General features: G+C 38.3%; 1 protein-coding gene across 5 annotated transcripts in view; it reads right to left on the bottom strand.

Moving 5' to 3' along the window:
- LOC139757564 (activated Cdc42 kinase-like) overlaps positions 1-15,483 on the bottom strand; it is a 206,216-nt gene that overhangs the window by 36,064 nt on the left and 154,669 nt on the right. For all 5 annotated transcript variants that reach the window (XM_071678166.1, XM_071678168.1, XM_071678170.1 and 2 more), the window contains 4 exons: positions 8,506-8,625; positions 3,337-3,483; positions 1,973-2,218; positions 1,553-1,743 (listed from right to left, as the gene is read on the bottom strand). In XM_071678166.1, the coding sequence (XP_071534267.1) occupies positions 1,553-1,743; positions 1,973-2,218; positions 3,337-3,483; positions 8,506-8,625 (704 nt within the window). The remainder of the gene's footprint in view (positions 1-1,552; positions 1,744-1,972; positions 2,219-3,336; positions 3,484-8,505; positions 8,626-15,483) is intronic.

The following is a 15,483-nucleotide window of genomic DNA, read 5'->3' as shown; positions in this document are numbered from 1 at the left end:
AAAGCTCAAGGGTTAGGAGTAAGAATGGTTTAGGAATGTCTTATGGGTAAAGTCAGGAGCTAGTGTGAGGGCAAGAGCCATAGAAAGGGTAACACTTCTGCTGAAGGACGAGTGGGAATGCGTGAAAGAGTGTAAGGAAATGAGCACATGGATGTGGGTAAGAATGAAAATAGGATTAAAAGAGGTAAGAAATCTAATGAAGAGATGCAAGTATTTTAGAAGCTAAGTGAAAGTGTCAGCAGTTTTGATGTGAGAGATCAGGTATTAGTGATGGGTGAGTCAACTGAGAGTGTAGAAACATGGTAGTTGAGGGTACAAGTGGGGTAATGGGGTATGCAATGAAAATGGAAATGGTGAACACCTTGTGGAGTTGTATGCTAAAGTACTGGTGATTGGGAATACTTGATTTAAAGAAAGGAACATATATAAGTATACATGGAGTAAGAAAGATGGTAAGCAAACTCTTCTAGAGTTTTGTACTAACTGATAAGAGCACAAAAGAGTCTCACAACTGGTGGGATGTCTGATCATTACCATGCAGAAATGAGAGTGAAGATTTGTAGATGCTTTCAGAAAAGAAGGAATGATATGGGAAGAAAGATTGGTGGTAAAAGCAAGGGAGCTTGGAAAAGGAATTTGTGAGAAGAGACACCAGGAAAGATTGAGGGTATAACAGTAAAAGGTGAGAGTATATAAAGATATGGGAGTGGGTGAAAGATGTGTGGAGTTTAAGGAAGGAATACCAGCATGTACATGAGAAATGCGGGGCATGCAGAATGTCGAAGATAAGCAGGTGAAGATGGTAGTAAGTGTTGGGATGACATGTTAATACAGAAGGAGAAAAGAGAGGTGTCTTGGCATTACTTTTTTGTGTGGTGGTATCATCTCAACTCACTTGCAATGGCACTGGTACCGTCTGGTGAATAAATTCTTTGATTTCCTTCATTTCTTCAGAATCACTTGTCATTTCCAAGGTTTAACAAAAATATGTTACAGCATAACCAGATTAACCTGGTTGTGGCAGAAATTTAGGCATATGTTTTATATGTAACAAGTCATTTACTGTTTTTCTGCAGTACACTCCCACACACCTCACTCCTACATTCATCAAGACAAAATACTTGTCAGTTCATATCCCACCCACTAACAAAATACTTGTCAGTTCATATCCCACCCACTGACAAAATACATTTTGATTCAGATTCTGCCCACTGGCTGTCAACATGAAAAAGAAAAAAAAAAAATTCTAATAGGTTGCATAACCTGAAGACATGAGGTCATTTTGCAGGCACATCTCTCAGCGATTCACCTTATTATCCATCCTAAAAATAACTATAACCATCCTCTTTCGTTCATCGGTTATTCTTCTCGCATTCCATATAGCCACAGGTCTCTGTATATCTTGCTGTAAGTGAATGTATGAATGCTTATTGCAAATGAAACTACATGCACCTGCTGTGGGAATTAGTTTACAGAACTGAAGTCCTCTGCCCCAGCCTCATAGGGAAGCAAAGGGCAGAAATGCCAAAACATGAATACCTAAATTACTAACTTAAAAGAAAAGCGTGATCCACCATGCTTGGTTGGTGATGATGGGGTAATGGGAGAGTCTGGTCCACCTTCAGAGTCTGCAGAACTCTCTTGATTGCAGTCCAACTCAAGCATACTTTTTGAAGCAAGCTCATTGGCCATTGCTATTGCTGAGTCCAACGTGCGCTGGTCGGCTGCCGAGATGGGCTTAACCTATATTGACGAACAGTTTTGTGATTATAAAGGACGATGATAGAATAACCACTTACAAACATCAAAAAAATATGAATAAGGATTTTCTATGCAAAACACAAATAAGAGGAAATAGGCCAGATACATTTGAGAGTTCTATGACAAAACATATCTTACCACAAACACTGATGTCAAAGAAATTCATTCATCAAACTTGAACAATGATGAATAAAAAAACAGAAACACTTACCATAGCCTGCTTTTTCTTTGAGCCATCCTTGTTACTAAACTTAGAAGCCATCTCCATGATTTCATTTTTGACATTATGGCTTTCATTGTCCTCAAGCAGAGCCTGTGACTGCTGGGTTGGGGTGAGAGGTGACAATGAACCAGGGGGTTCTAAAGAAGATGGACCGGATGAGGCTGATCCACCTAGTGCCTTGAATACTTCATCCATCAGACTTGGGCCAAGATCAAAGGAGCTGCTTCGAAATGGCTGTCAGGGATATAAAACAATATATTTTTTCATCTTAATAACATTCATTCAATATCTGCAGTATGCTCTTTTAATGAAGATAATGATGGTGTGGAGGAAAACAACTCTACGAAACAAAGGACTTTGTTCTGCACTGTGACAACTCAAGTTACTAAAAACACACTTCTGTACCCAGGAACACCATCACACCATCACTGCCCATACACAGGTATTTTCACATGGAGTCTATTATATAACATTTAACACGCCTCAAGTCTGCATCAGTCACAGGATGAAAAAATGAAGCCTTCTGTATATATGATGCCACAACTACCAAACTTACTTTTCAATACTTTCGCATCCAGGAACAACCTAAAAGAAGAACAGGAGTACATTAGCATACAAACTGTTCCACTTCAAAAACAACCCTTCCATTTCTCAAAGTAAGTTTTCTGCTCTGAACCTAAGAGCTAATATAACACTAATATGATTTCTTTCCTGAAAGGTAGCCACTTTACCAGAAGCAGAAAACCATGAGCAGGATGTTCATTCCTATAACAATCACCACTAGAAAATTCTGGCTGCTGAGGTGAAGAATAATGAAAGGCTGGGAGAACTGCAGATGTAGACTCATTCACCATGTACTTGCACATTTGTTAAATTTGATTAAAATTTCTTGTCATATATTTTTTAATAAGGGTAAAGACAGAACAGAAATGGAGATCTACCAATCCAATGTTCATTATAGAAATTGTGTATTAGGTTTTTTGATACTATCAATCAATGAAGTTAGTCAAGGAATACTTTCCATAACAAACAGTTGTAACACATGAATTCTCAAAGATCAGAGTCATTTCAGATATGGAAAAGACGAGACTAAATCTAGCCATTCATCACGACTTATGATAGCTCAAGTCTATGAATGACAAAGGGGATTGCTATCAGTAAAGTTAAATTCAGGAATTATTGATCCTATGGCAACGAGTGGTCTTATAGATGGGTCAGTCACTGCAATTCTGTAATTAACATGAGGATTCTGATGGCTGTCCCAAAGCTGAATGTGACTATTCAGACAGGATGCAGCCTATAGAGCTCATCTAAAATTTAGAGAATAACTTTTTACAACTATCCATCTCTACCTTAGGCAAAGGCTCCTCTTCATCTGAAATTTCATGATATTCATGATCAGCCTGGTGGGATTGAGTTGGGCTGTCTGGCTGATCCTCACTTGCTGTGTCTGACCAATTGTGCTCAGCTGCTGGTCCTGAATTACCTTTATCTCCAACCTGCAAAACAAATACATTTAAGCAATTAAGATAACATTGTTTCAGATTGTGACACACTAGCCTCTTTCGCCAACTTGCAAAACAAATACATTTGACCAATCAAGATGACACTACTGTGTTACAGATTGACACACCAACCTCTTCATCCCATTATCTTGAGAAATATACCTTTCATAGTTTTAAATTTTGAATTATGATAACTTCTAAATGAAAAAGGTTACATTCTGCATAGCCTTCATAGAAAAAAAGAAATTTGCTACTGTGTTAATTTAACTTTGACATGAAAGGGTAAGAGAGATTTGTGGTAATAAAAAGAGAGTGGTTGAGAGAGCGGAAGAGGGTGACTTGAAATGGTTTGGTCACATGGAGAGAATGAGTGAGGAAAGATTGACCAAGAGGATATATGTGTCAGAAGTGGAGGGAACGAGGAGAAGTGGCAGACCAAATTGGAGGTGGAAAGATGGAGTGAAAAACCATTTCAAATCACCCTCTTCTGCTCTCTCAACCACACTCTTTTCATTACCACAAATCTCTCTTACCCTTTCATTACTTACTCGATCAAACCACCTCACACCACATAATTTCCTTAAACATCTCATTTCCAGCACATCCACCCTCCTGTGCACAACTCTATCCATAGCCCACGCCTCGCAACCATATAACATTGTTGGAAACACTATTCCTTTAAACATACCCATTTTTGCTTTCCAAGATAACGTTCTCTACTTCCACACATTTTTCAATGCTCCCAGAACTTTAGCCCCCTCCCCCACCCTATGATTCACTTCCGCTTCCATGGTTCCATCCACTGCCAAATCCACTCCCAGATATCTAAAACACTTCACTCCCTCCAGTTTTTCTCCATTCAAACTTACCTCCCAATTGACTTGTCCCTCAACCCTACTTTACCTAATAACCTTGCTCTTATGCACATTTACTCTCAGCTCTCTTCTTTCACACACTTTACCAAACTCATGTCACCAACTTCTGCAGTTCCTCACATGAATCAGCCACCAGCACTGTATCATCAGCAAACAACAACTGACTCACTTCCCAAGCCCTCTCATCCATAACAGACTGCATACTTGTCCCTCTCTCCAAAACTCTTGCATTCACCTCCCTACAAACACCATCCATAAACAAATTAAACAACCATGGAGACATCACGCACCCCTGCTAAAAACCGACATTCACTGGGAACCAATCACTAATACATATGTGTGTGTATATGAGTGAATTTTTAAACAAGAGGTGTGCTGTTGACCAAGGGCTAGAGAAAAAAAAACAAATAAGCTGGAATCTTGGGCGTGTTATGGTGCTAAGTAATGGCTGGTTTGGAGGCTGTTGGTCTGTTTGACTGGTGCTGGAAACCTGGAAACCGGGTCCTATCATGAAATACGTGCAGCCAAGGGCAGTAAAATTCACCAAGGCATCCACGGTGTGGAGAGTTTTGCACCAGACCTGGCTTAGGTATCCTAAGGCAACTTGACATTCTCCTGTGAGGTGCTGTTATTATAAGCTGTAAATGCAGCACTATGGATGGTGAGCATAAAGCCAACTACAACTCAGGAGTGTCAGGAGTGGAGTATGAGGGCTAACTGATTGACGCATTATGGTCTCTCGTGTTTAAACAAGGAGGTTCGGTGGCCTTTGATGTGTTATGTTTCTATAAATTGTGTAATGGGGAGGAATGAAAGGAAAGGGCCAATCAATTTAAGTAGCTGTTGCTATGAACCTAAGATAACATAAATCTGTAGTGGTGTGGATACTATGTTACTAGAACTTTATTACTTGTGAGATAAGAAGAGAGAAAATTGACTATTTTGAGTTCATTCTTTTGATAGCAAGATCTACTGGATACATTTGTATGAATTCTCTTGCATGACCTTTTTACAAGGTTTGGAGTGCATGTGGTTTGAGTGAGGGGCAGAAGGATTTTGGGAAGATTTTTTGCTGTTGTTGATTCTGTTCTTTTGTAAACTGTTAGAGCATTTAGGTTTAGAAATTAAATTTTGTACAAAGCACTTGTCTAGTTATGCAACCCTAGCAGGAATTTACTCTAATTGTGGTGTTTTTTGTGAATAAGGACAGGTGGCTCTGGGGGTTGCTCTCCTATACACCAGGGGTGAGCTTTGGCATCATTACATATACATTCTCTTCTCTTCTCCAACATCCAATCGCCGCCCCCTGCATCAGTGAGGTAGCGTCAGGAAACAGATGAAGAAAGGCCACATCCACTCACACTCATTCTCTAAGTGTAGTGTGTAATGCACTAAAACCAGAGTTCCCTATCCACATGGATTACCCCAGACATTTCACATGCCATGGTTCAGTCCACTGACAGAATGTCGACCCCAGTATACATCATTTCAATTCACTCCATTCTGTGCATGCTTTTCACCTTCCTGTATGTTCAGACCCTAATCACTCAAAATCTTTTTCATTCCATCCTCCCATCTTCAATTTTGTCTCCTGCTTCTTGTTCCCTCCAATTCTGACACATATATCCGCTTTGTCAACCTTTCCTACGTCATTCTCTCCAAATGTCCAAACCATTTCAACACATCCTTTTCTGCTCTCTTAACCACATCTTTTTATAATTTTTATAATCTCTCTTACCCTTTCATTACTTACTAGATCAAGCCACCTCACACAACATACTGTCCTCAAACATTTCATTTCCAACACACCACCCTCCTCCAAACAACCCTGTGTATAGCCCATGGCTCATAAACATAAAAAAATGTTGTAACAACTATTCCTTCAAAAATACCCATTTCTGCCCTTGAGATAACGTTTTCTCTTTTCATACCTTCATTGCTCCCAGAACCTTTGCCCCCTCTCCCACCCCATGACTCAAAATTTCTCTATAAAGTGATCAACAGGAACCAGACAATTTTTTTCTCCGAAGCTTTGTCATTTATTTCTGAAGCTTTCTTGCAATGGCAGGAAAGGAAAAATTTATATATACTGAAAAAAAAACTGTGTTATTTATATATTAAAATGGAACACGGCATATCTTTCACAAAGACAGTTGATATGTGTACATGCCATAATTGTGGTGACAGATATTTTCATGGGTTTTATGTTGATCTGGGTCATTTCCACAGCTATATTACATATTATGGTTGAAAAATTCTTACAAGTATCACATGCTGATCTTGGTTATTTCTGCAGTTATATTACTTAATATGGATGTAAACAAATTCCTAAAGGAATCATATGCTTATCTTGGTTATTTTCTCAGCTTTATCACTAAACACAGTGCCTACTTCTTACCCCTGGGGATAGGGGAGAAAGAATACTTCCCAAGTATTCCCTGCGTGTCATAGAAGGTGACTAAAAGGGGGGCTGGAAATCCTCCCCTCTCGTTTTTTTTTTAATTTCCCAAAAGAAGGAACAGAGAAGGGGGCCAAGTGAGGATGTTCCCTCAAAGGCCCAGTCCTCTGTTCTTAACGCTACCTCACTAACACAGGAAATGGCGAATAGTTTGAAAGTAAAGAAAAAAGAAAGTACCTACTTCTGTGATCAACTTCTCAAACAGTTTTCAGTGACTTAATCTGACACTCAGCACAACTGTTACATACATATTCAAAATGTGATATTTTGGTAGCCATAAATGAAGGTCACTGAATGAATGTGTTGATCCCCTCATTTTTACCAATTTATGCCAAGCGCACTACCTGTTTCATGGAATTAACTCATCTCACAGTTGTAGATGGATTAAGCAGAAACTTTGCATATTCATTTACACATCTATTGACGATGTGCACATGACATTCATGAGGTCATGTTTAAATTTTCCCCCAAATTACCATGTACCAATAATAAAAATCCCAATCCTTTATTGGGTGTTACTGCTTAAGGTTACAAAATGAGTGAAAATCACTTCTGGCGAGGACATATCATTGTGTGTGCAGTCTCATCTAAGAACTTACTCTAAAGGAGTCTACATTTCCCTGCTACTGGGAAAAGTGTAGCTTTGGGCTGTAGGAGCCTTTAGAAAGGTCCAGGATAACAAAAGGACTCTCACAAAAATTGGTCTTGCAAAAATTGGTCATGGGATAATTATAAATAGATAAAATTCTTTAATATCACAAAAATACAAAATGCATGCATGATCTAAACTATTAGGTCAATACTACATTTTTAGTAACTCTGTATTCACTTGCAACCAACCAATCACATAAACAATGCGCATTCAAGTCATTCAGACTTGCCAATCTTTAGCTTAAATTCAATCAAAATGTTTGTGGTAGTGTGAAAGCTGAAGATGACAGAAGGGGGGAGAAATTGGTGGTACCTTGAAAGATCTAGTGAATGGGAAAAAAGTGGACAGATTACGTAAAATGCTTAAAATATGGAGTTTATATCCCAGCACTATATGGCTGTAGAACCAAAATGTACATGGGTTAGAATAGCTCAGAGAAAAGACCAACAGAGATGGATAATTTGCATAGTACAGTAGAAATTAAGATGACAGAATAATGCACCAGGTTGTGAGAAGGTTATGTGGTGTGCAGAGAGTCATATGGATAAAGGTCACTTTGGATGGTATGGTCATGTAAAACCCATAGCAGATTACAGGCTGGTCAAGACAATAGATAACATCACAGAGGAGGGCACAAGAAGAGGAAGATGTAAAAGATATGGCTAGATGCTGAGAGAATTTATCAGGGCTCTGGATATCTCAGATGAAATGTTAAGGAAGTGATTGAGCATCAGATGCAATGGAAGCACTCTGTGTAGTGGTGGTGGTAGTGGTATGAATGGAAACCATTCTCAACCGATGAAACAACTTATTGTGTAAAGTGAAAATTTAAGGACCTATTTTATATGCATTAGTCCATGTTGCACTTTAACAAACCTAGCACAAGTTCAGTCTAGGATTTGTTTCAGTGATGTTGCAGCAGCTACATGCACCTGATTCACCCACTTTAACTGGAACAGAGTGTAGGTAATGGAAAGATACACCGTATCATATTCATAAATTTGAGCAAATACATCACAAGGTTCTTTTACCTTTTTGAGAAGAGGTGCTCGGTCTGATACATCTGAGCTAGCTCTAGTTAATGATGTTGACTGGTCATGATCATCTGATGGTTTGTATGGTGTTACTATTTGCTTGGGAAGCTGATGATACTGTGGATGGTAAAATAGATTCAAATTATAAACAAGAAAATTAAGTTGGCCCATTTACAGAATTAAAAATATTTACAGAGCTTGATAATGACCATTCATCAATGAAATTTGCCAAAATGTGTAAATCCAGCACATACATTTGAAGACTTCCATAACAAGAGTGTAGACTATGGCTACAGAAGATTCTGTGAAATCTATGAAGAAGAGGTCACAGCACAGAGCACTGATACGAAAGGTTGCTGATGGGGTAGAAATAATGACAAGAGAGAAAAATGATTGTAAATTACAATGTCAGAAGGCAAGAGCTGTGAAATGAACTATGGAAGAGATATGTGCATCACAGTATCGATTCAGGTTTTGAAAGATTTTCATAAGAAGGAAAGGAATGAGTATTCCAAGTTAAGGTGGGAAGAAGAGACCAACAATGAAAATATTACTTATAAAAGGAAACAGAAAATCCAAAACTTTTCTATAAATTCATCAGGTTTAAACTGTGAGAGCAACTATCACACTAAAGAAGTTGGAAAAATGATTGATGATGATGTAAAAAATACATCAAGCTGAATAATAATCTTGGGAGTGTTTTTACAGAGGATAACACTATAACCCCAACACCCATGAGACAAGATGGGGAAGAGGTCTTTAAAAGCACTGACATTGCTAAAGGGGAAATAGCCAGGTTACTAAACAGTCTTGACCCAAAATAAGGATTGTGGCCTTAATGAAATCTCTCTGTATGTACTGAAGGAATCTGCAGATACACTAGGACAATTGCAATATTGTCCAGTAAGTCGTTATAGCAAACAGAAAAATGTATATAACAGCAGAGATAAAAGGCCAAACTTTACAAACAAGGAAAAGGTGTGATTGCTGTGGATACTGAAACGCATTTAATATTCAGTCCTACATATTTTCTCTTACTTTCAACCTAGTGTTCAATCGTAGCATCAGCATAGCTACACTGGTCTGTGGCCATGATAATCTACCTTCGTAAGTCAAGTATCTATTTTATAAAGGATCAAAAGAAAAGTTGCATGTGACTAACAGAATCACCTAGGTGTTTAACCAACCAGGATGCAAAGGATGGCTTTATTCATAGCTCAGGCTTTCAATGTCACCAATAGGTACACAGCTATTGATGACCAGTGCACATTAACCTCTGCATGCCACAAACAGGAGACAGGGTAAAAGCGAAGAAAGTGAAAAGCTAGAAAGATTGCATCAGTTTACAAAGGGACCTAATAAGATTCTAAAGTTGCCCCAAAACATGGTTGATGAAATCAAGTTTAAGAAAATGTAGAGTAATATGGATGGGACAATGTGAAAGATGCCCTCAATAAGATTACTACCTAGCAGGAATTGAGCTTCAGGATTCTGTGTGTAAGAAGGATTTGGGAGTCAACATCATCTCTAACCTGCTAGCAAACAAATTGCCCACCGGCAAATACCAGTGTAGCTTTCAAGTAAAAGGATAAAGAAATATCTAGCAAGCTATTCATGTCTTGCATAAGGCTAAAACTATAATATACTTTTCAAGTTTGATCATCACACCTAAAGAAGCACAAACACCTAAAAGAAAAGGTCCAGAGGAGGGCAACGAAGATGGGACCAGAGTTAAGAAAGCTGGGACCAGAGTTAAGAAAGCTAAGTTACAGGGAATGGCTGAAGGCTTTCAAGTTTTCCATCTTGGAAGAAAGAAGAGTGTGGGGTGACCTGATTACCTCCTCTACGACTTTGTAAGAGGTCAGTGATGTGGACAGTTAACAGTTCGTCGAGAGATGTAGGGATAGAGCAACCAAAAGACACAAAATGAAATTAAGTAAGGAACATATTGGCTAAATTGAATAGAATAACGGAAGACATAATTAATAAAGACTGTATACATAAATAAAGGAGTTATATGATAGTATATTGGGCCCCAAGAATGTAAAACTCCCTCCCTGTACAATACAAATACGTAATTACTATAAAAAAATACATGAGGCATTTGACAAAGTAAACTATGACATTACTCAGGAAAATGAAGCAAAACAGAACATAAGAAGTAAATCAAGGGGATGGATTAAGGAGTCTCCATCAAACTAAAAAGTCAGGGTAGAAGCAAATGAAACTGTGGTAGATGTTTTATTATTAGTTCATCAAGGAACAATATTAGCCTCTCTACTCTATAACAGTGATATCCATCATAGAAATAGATATTACAGAAAGTGTAATATGGTGGACTGAAGATGACACCTGCATAAATAAAATGATGAGCACAATTGAAGACAGATGAAAAATAAAAGAAGACCTAAACATTAAAAACAAATGGGCAGGGGAGAATCTAAAGGAATCCACTGAAGAAAAATTTGAACAATTAGGTCACGTAAAGATATTTGGACATGAAGGGTAACCACATGAAGGACCAACAGGAGAGGAAATCTATGAAGAGAGCACAAAATACTTGTAGTATCCATCACTGAATAGCTAGAAAATGGACAACAAACTGGTGAAATAACATTATCAGGTCAAGTAACAGATGACGTGATATTGAGAACATTCACCATTTGAGAAAGAGCAATGTTAATGAACTGCTCATAATACATAAAAAGCAAATTTGAATAATGCTAGGTTTATAACATGACCATCATCAACATGAGAAAAAACTGATAAGTTAGAAGGATTTGAAACACTACAAATAGAATCAGAGGAATACAGCATTTGAATCACCATGATCTCAAACCCTAAAGCCTAGAAAGAAGACAAAGATGTATAGCATTCTATGCATTGTAACAAACTGGGGGGTATCAAATACAATGTTTGGTTTAAAAGAGACCAACAAGAAGAAACAGTGTTATTGACTCTGCAATGGAACATACCAAGAAGATATCACACAAAAATTTATGAGTCAAATGAGTAAGATGGAAAAGTCATTCAATGTACAGTACTGCCAAGTGGGATGAAAATTTGGCATGGAATAAGCACAGAAACATTCAAAAGAAGCTTTGACATAAGACTACGATCTGTTCTGAATAAGCTCATGATCAACTGTAATACAACATGCATGGCTGAAAAGATAAGCAAAGTTAATCAAGCAATATATTTATTATTCATATTTATCATACTTAATCGCCACCTCCGGGTCAGCGAAGAAGCACAAGGAAACAGACAAGGAAAGGCCCAACCCACCCACATACACATGTATATACATAAATGCCCATATACATACATATACATTTCAAAGTATACCTACATATACATACACAGACATACACATACATGTACATACTTGCTGCCTTCATCCATTCCCATCGTCAAACCACCAAAGATGAAAATAGCATCCCCCCCTCCAATGAGGCAGCACATTTGTTCACACTCAGTCTCTAGCTGTCATGTGTAATATACCAAAACCACAGCTCCCTTTCCACATCCAGGCCCCACCTTTCCATGGTTTACCCCAGATGCTTCACATGCCCTAGTTCAATCCATTGACAGCATATCGACCCCTGTATACCACATCATTCCAATTCACTCTATTCCTTGCATGCCTTTCACCCTCCTGTATGTTCAGGCACTGATCGCTCATAATCTTTTTCACTTCATCCCTCCGCTTCCAATTTGGTCTCCTGCTTCTCCTTCTTCCCTCCACCTCTGACACATATATCCTCTTTGTCAATCTTTCCTCACTCATTCTCTCCATGTGTCCAAACCATTTCAACACAACCTCTTCTGCTCTCTCAACCACGCTCTTTTTATTAACACACATCTCTCTTACCCTTACATTACTTACTCAATCAAACCCCCTCACACCACATATTGTCCTCAAAAATTTCACTTCCAACATATCCTCCCTCCTCTGCACAACCCTATCTATAGCCCATGCCTCACAGCCATATAACATTGTTGGAACCACTATTCCTTAAAAGCAATATACATATACATATATACAGTGAAAACTGCATACCAGCCCTCCCTACTGGCAAACTTTTACTGAAAGTTTCTTCGGGTGGTACTCCCCTTCCTCCTTTCATTTTTGACATGCAATTCTTCAAAATAATTCTTTCTTTAAACATCCCCTCCAAATGTATGAACAATTTCAGCACATTCTAATCAGCTCTCTTACTACAAAATCTCATTCTTGCAATGTTTTACCTTATAAGATCAATCTGCCTCATATCACATATCCTTAAGTATTTTATTTCCAACACATCTATCATCTTCCTTTCTTTTGTGTTCAAGGCCCAACTTACATCCATAAACATTGCTCGGGCTTCTATACATTTAAGCATACCCTTTTTTTAACCTAAAATACACTGACCTCTCCTTCCACACACTCCTTAACCCTTTCCATGCAAACTCTATCATTCACCCATATACCTTTTTGCTGTGGGTTGTTTTTCTGTCCACCTTCAATCTTTTAAACCATGACTCCTTTAAGATCACACCAATGTCACTGACATTTTTTCAGACAGTTGCCCAAGGCTGTAAGCCAAACACATATACAACAAAGAGCTTAGGGGATTAGTTACCATCTAGATACCAACGGGAGTATGATGTTGCACATCATTACATCAAATTGTATTGATGTAATAGAAACAAAAACAAAAAATCACTGGCTGACATAACACCCACTTGATGCCTTATAAAGGTGATATATCAAAGGGCATCTGAACATTTCTGTAATCTGTAAGAAGCATTCTATTTAAAGCAACAGTAAAAATATGAATATATTTTTTCTCTTTATCTCTTTGTCTACTGCAGCCTAAATGAATAGGTTACTGCACCCAGGACCTTAAGACTTTTCTCCCTCCCTATGACTCATGATTCTAACCACTGCCATCTCCACTAATGGGTATCTAAAGTACTTCACTTCTTCCAGGTCCACCATAATGAATTACACTGAAACCCTCTGTCTCATCCTCTTGTTGCAACTCATTACCTTACTTTTACTCACATTTACTCTCAACTTTCTCCCTATCTATAGGGAGAAGCAAACAATAATTCTATCTCTAGTATGTTATATGCGATGACTAACGAGAGGGAGCAGGGGGCTGAAAAACCTCCCCTTTGTATTATTGCTTTGCAAATACAGGTATAGAGGTACAAAGTAGGGACTCTTCAAAAGCTCAAGCTGTGATTTCTCTATGTGCATGGATGAAAGTATGGCAGGTGAAAGAAACCTTGACATTCTGGCTCTCAATGAAATGAAGTTAAAGGGGAAGGATGCACACTGGTTTACAAATATTCAGGATTTAAAATCCAGGGTCAATGAGAAGGGGTGTCACTTTCAATGGAGGAGGAGCTGTGGGAATGTGTTACAGAATGCAAGGAAGCAAGTTTAAGATGGATGTGGGTTGAAATGAAAGTAAACTATGAGGTGGTTGATTATTAGTGCTTTCGGTAGTGAGGGAAGTGAAGAACGAAAGAGTGCTTTTTGGGAAGAGCTGAGGAAAGTCTCTGGCACTTTTGATACGACGGATCAAGTCTTGCTACGAGGGAACCTGAATGCAAGAACTAGTGATGTGGCACTTCAAGGCATAACTGAAATGCAAAGGGTCCCTAGTGTACATGAAAATACGGTAAAGCTTGTTGAGCTATATACTGAAAGAGAAATGGTGACTGGGAATGTATGGTTTAAAATCTGTGCATGCATAGGTATACATGGTTGGATGGGGTTAAGACTCATTGGGTATTATTGGATTTTGTGCTAAATGAGGTGTACATATGAGGTTGGTTGTGAATGCACTGATAAGGGCTGCAGGTGGAATGACTGACCTCTTCTTTGAGGAGGTAAGGGTGAAAGTTTGTGTTGTTTTTCTGGAAATGAGGAAAGGACATATGTAAGAAAGAAGTGGCAAAAGTAAGTGAAATTGAAAAAGAAGCCTGGAGAGAATGAATGAAGAATAGCATAGGGTGCGAATGAATGAAACAAGGGGAGTAGAAGTTGGTGTCAATGTCAATCTGTGATACTTAGTATAACCTAGTATGACAGAAAAGTTTCCACAACTGGCATATGCCAGTGCTGCTTCTTAGCCTTTAGTGCGTAAACTTTAACAAGTGACTGACAGAGAGCAACTCTAACACTGTGTTTAGTATAACAATGTTATCAAGTACTTAAGTATACATTACATGAGGAACTGAGGGTCAACTGCTAATTTATTGGGGTGCAAAGACTAGGATGGATGTTAATATGCTGAGAGAAATAACAAATGGAATATCTGATCATTTCTTGGTGGAGGTAAGTGTGAAAGTTTGTAGAAGTTTTAGGAATAGAGGAAACAACATATCTTATGTTTGAAAGAAATAGCAAAAATAAATGGGCTCAAATAAAAAGGATGTACGCTGAGATACCAAGAAATATTGAAAGAAAAATTGCACAGGGTGAGAGGAAATGAAATAAATGGATTGGAGGCTGATGGAGAGTTTGGAAAAGAGTGTTATATGTAAAATAGCATTACACATTCTTCAAAAGATCCAGTGCAATGTCAAATTGCAAAGGGGTGAAAAAGTCTATCATATTCTGCCAGGGTTGTGTCACAGGCATAATATCTTGTAATGTAAAGAGCTGCGTTCATTATTTTTCCTTCATCTTTCCTTTATTTCACAGCTAACACTCTGCACTATCATCTCAAGAGGTGAGGGTTAAATACCTAAGCAAGGCACAACTGTGAGATATGTGTGTTTAGAGAAGAGGTTATTCTGCCATGCCAAATTTGCTATTCTTCTTGCCAGATAAGTGCCATCCCATTGAAGGTGGGAAATGGCATGAAGGACGTTAATTCTTAGTTTGAGTTGCTAAAAATAATGCAGATTAACATACTGTTCAAAATTGTAACAGTTAGTGAACTTAAGTCAAGGGTTAATACATTTAGCATAATG

The sequence above is a fragment of the Panulirus ornatus genome, chromosome 27, assembly GCF_036320965.1.
Source record: "Panulirus ornatus isolate Po-2019 chromosome 27, ASM3632096v1, whole genome shotgun sequence".
NCBI lineage: Eukaryota > Metazoa > Arthropoda > Malacostraca > Decapoda > Palinuridae > Panulirus > Panulirus ornatus.
This window is presented reverse-complemented; position numbering and strand designations above follow the sequence as displayed.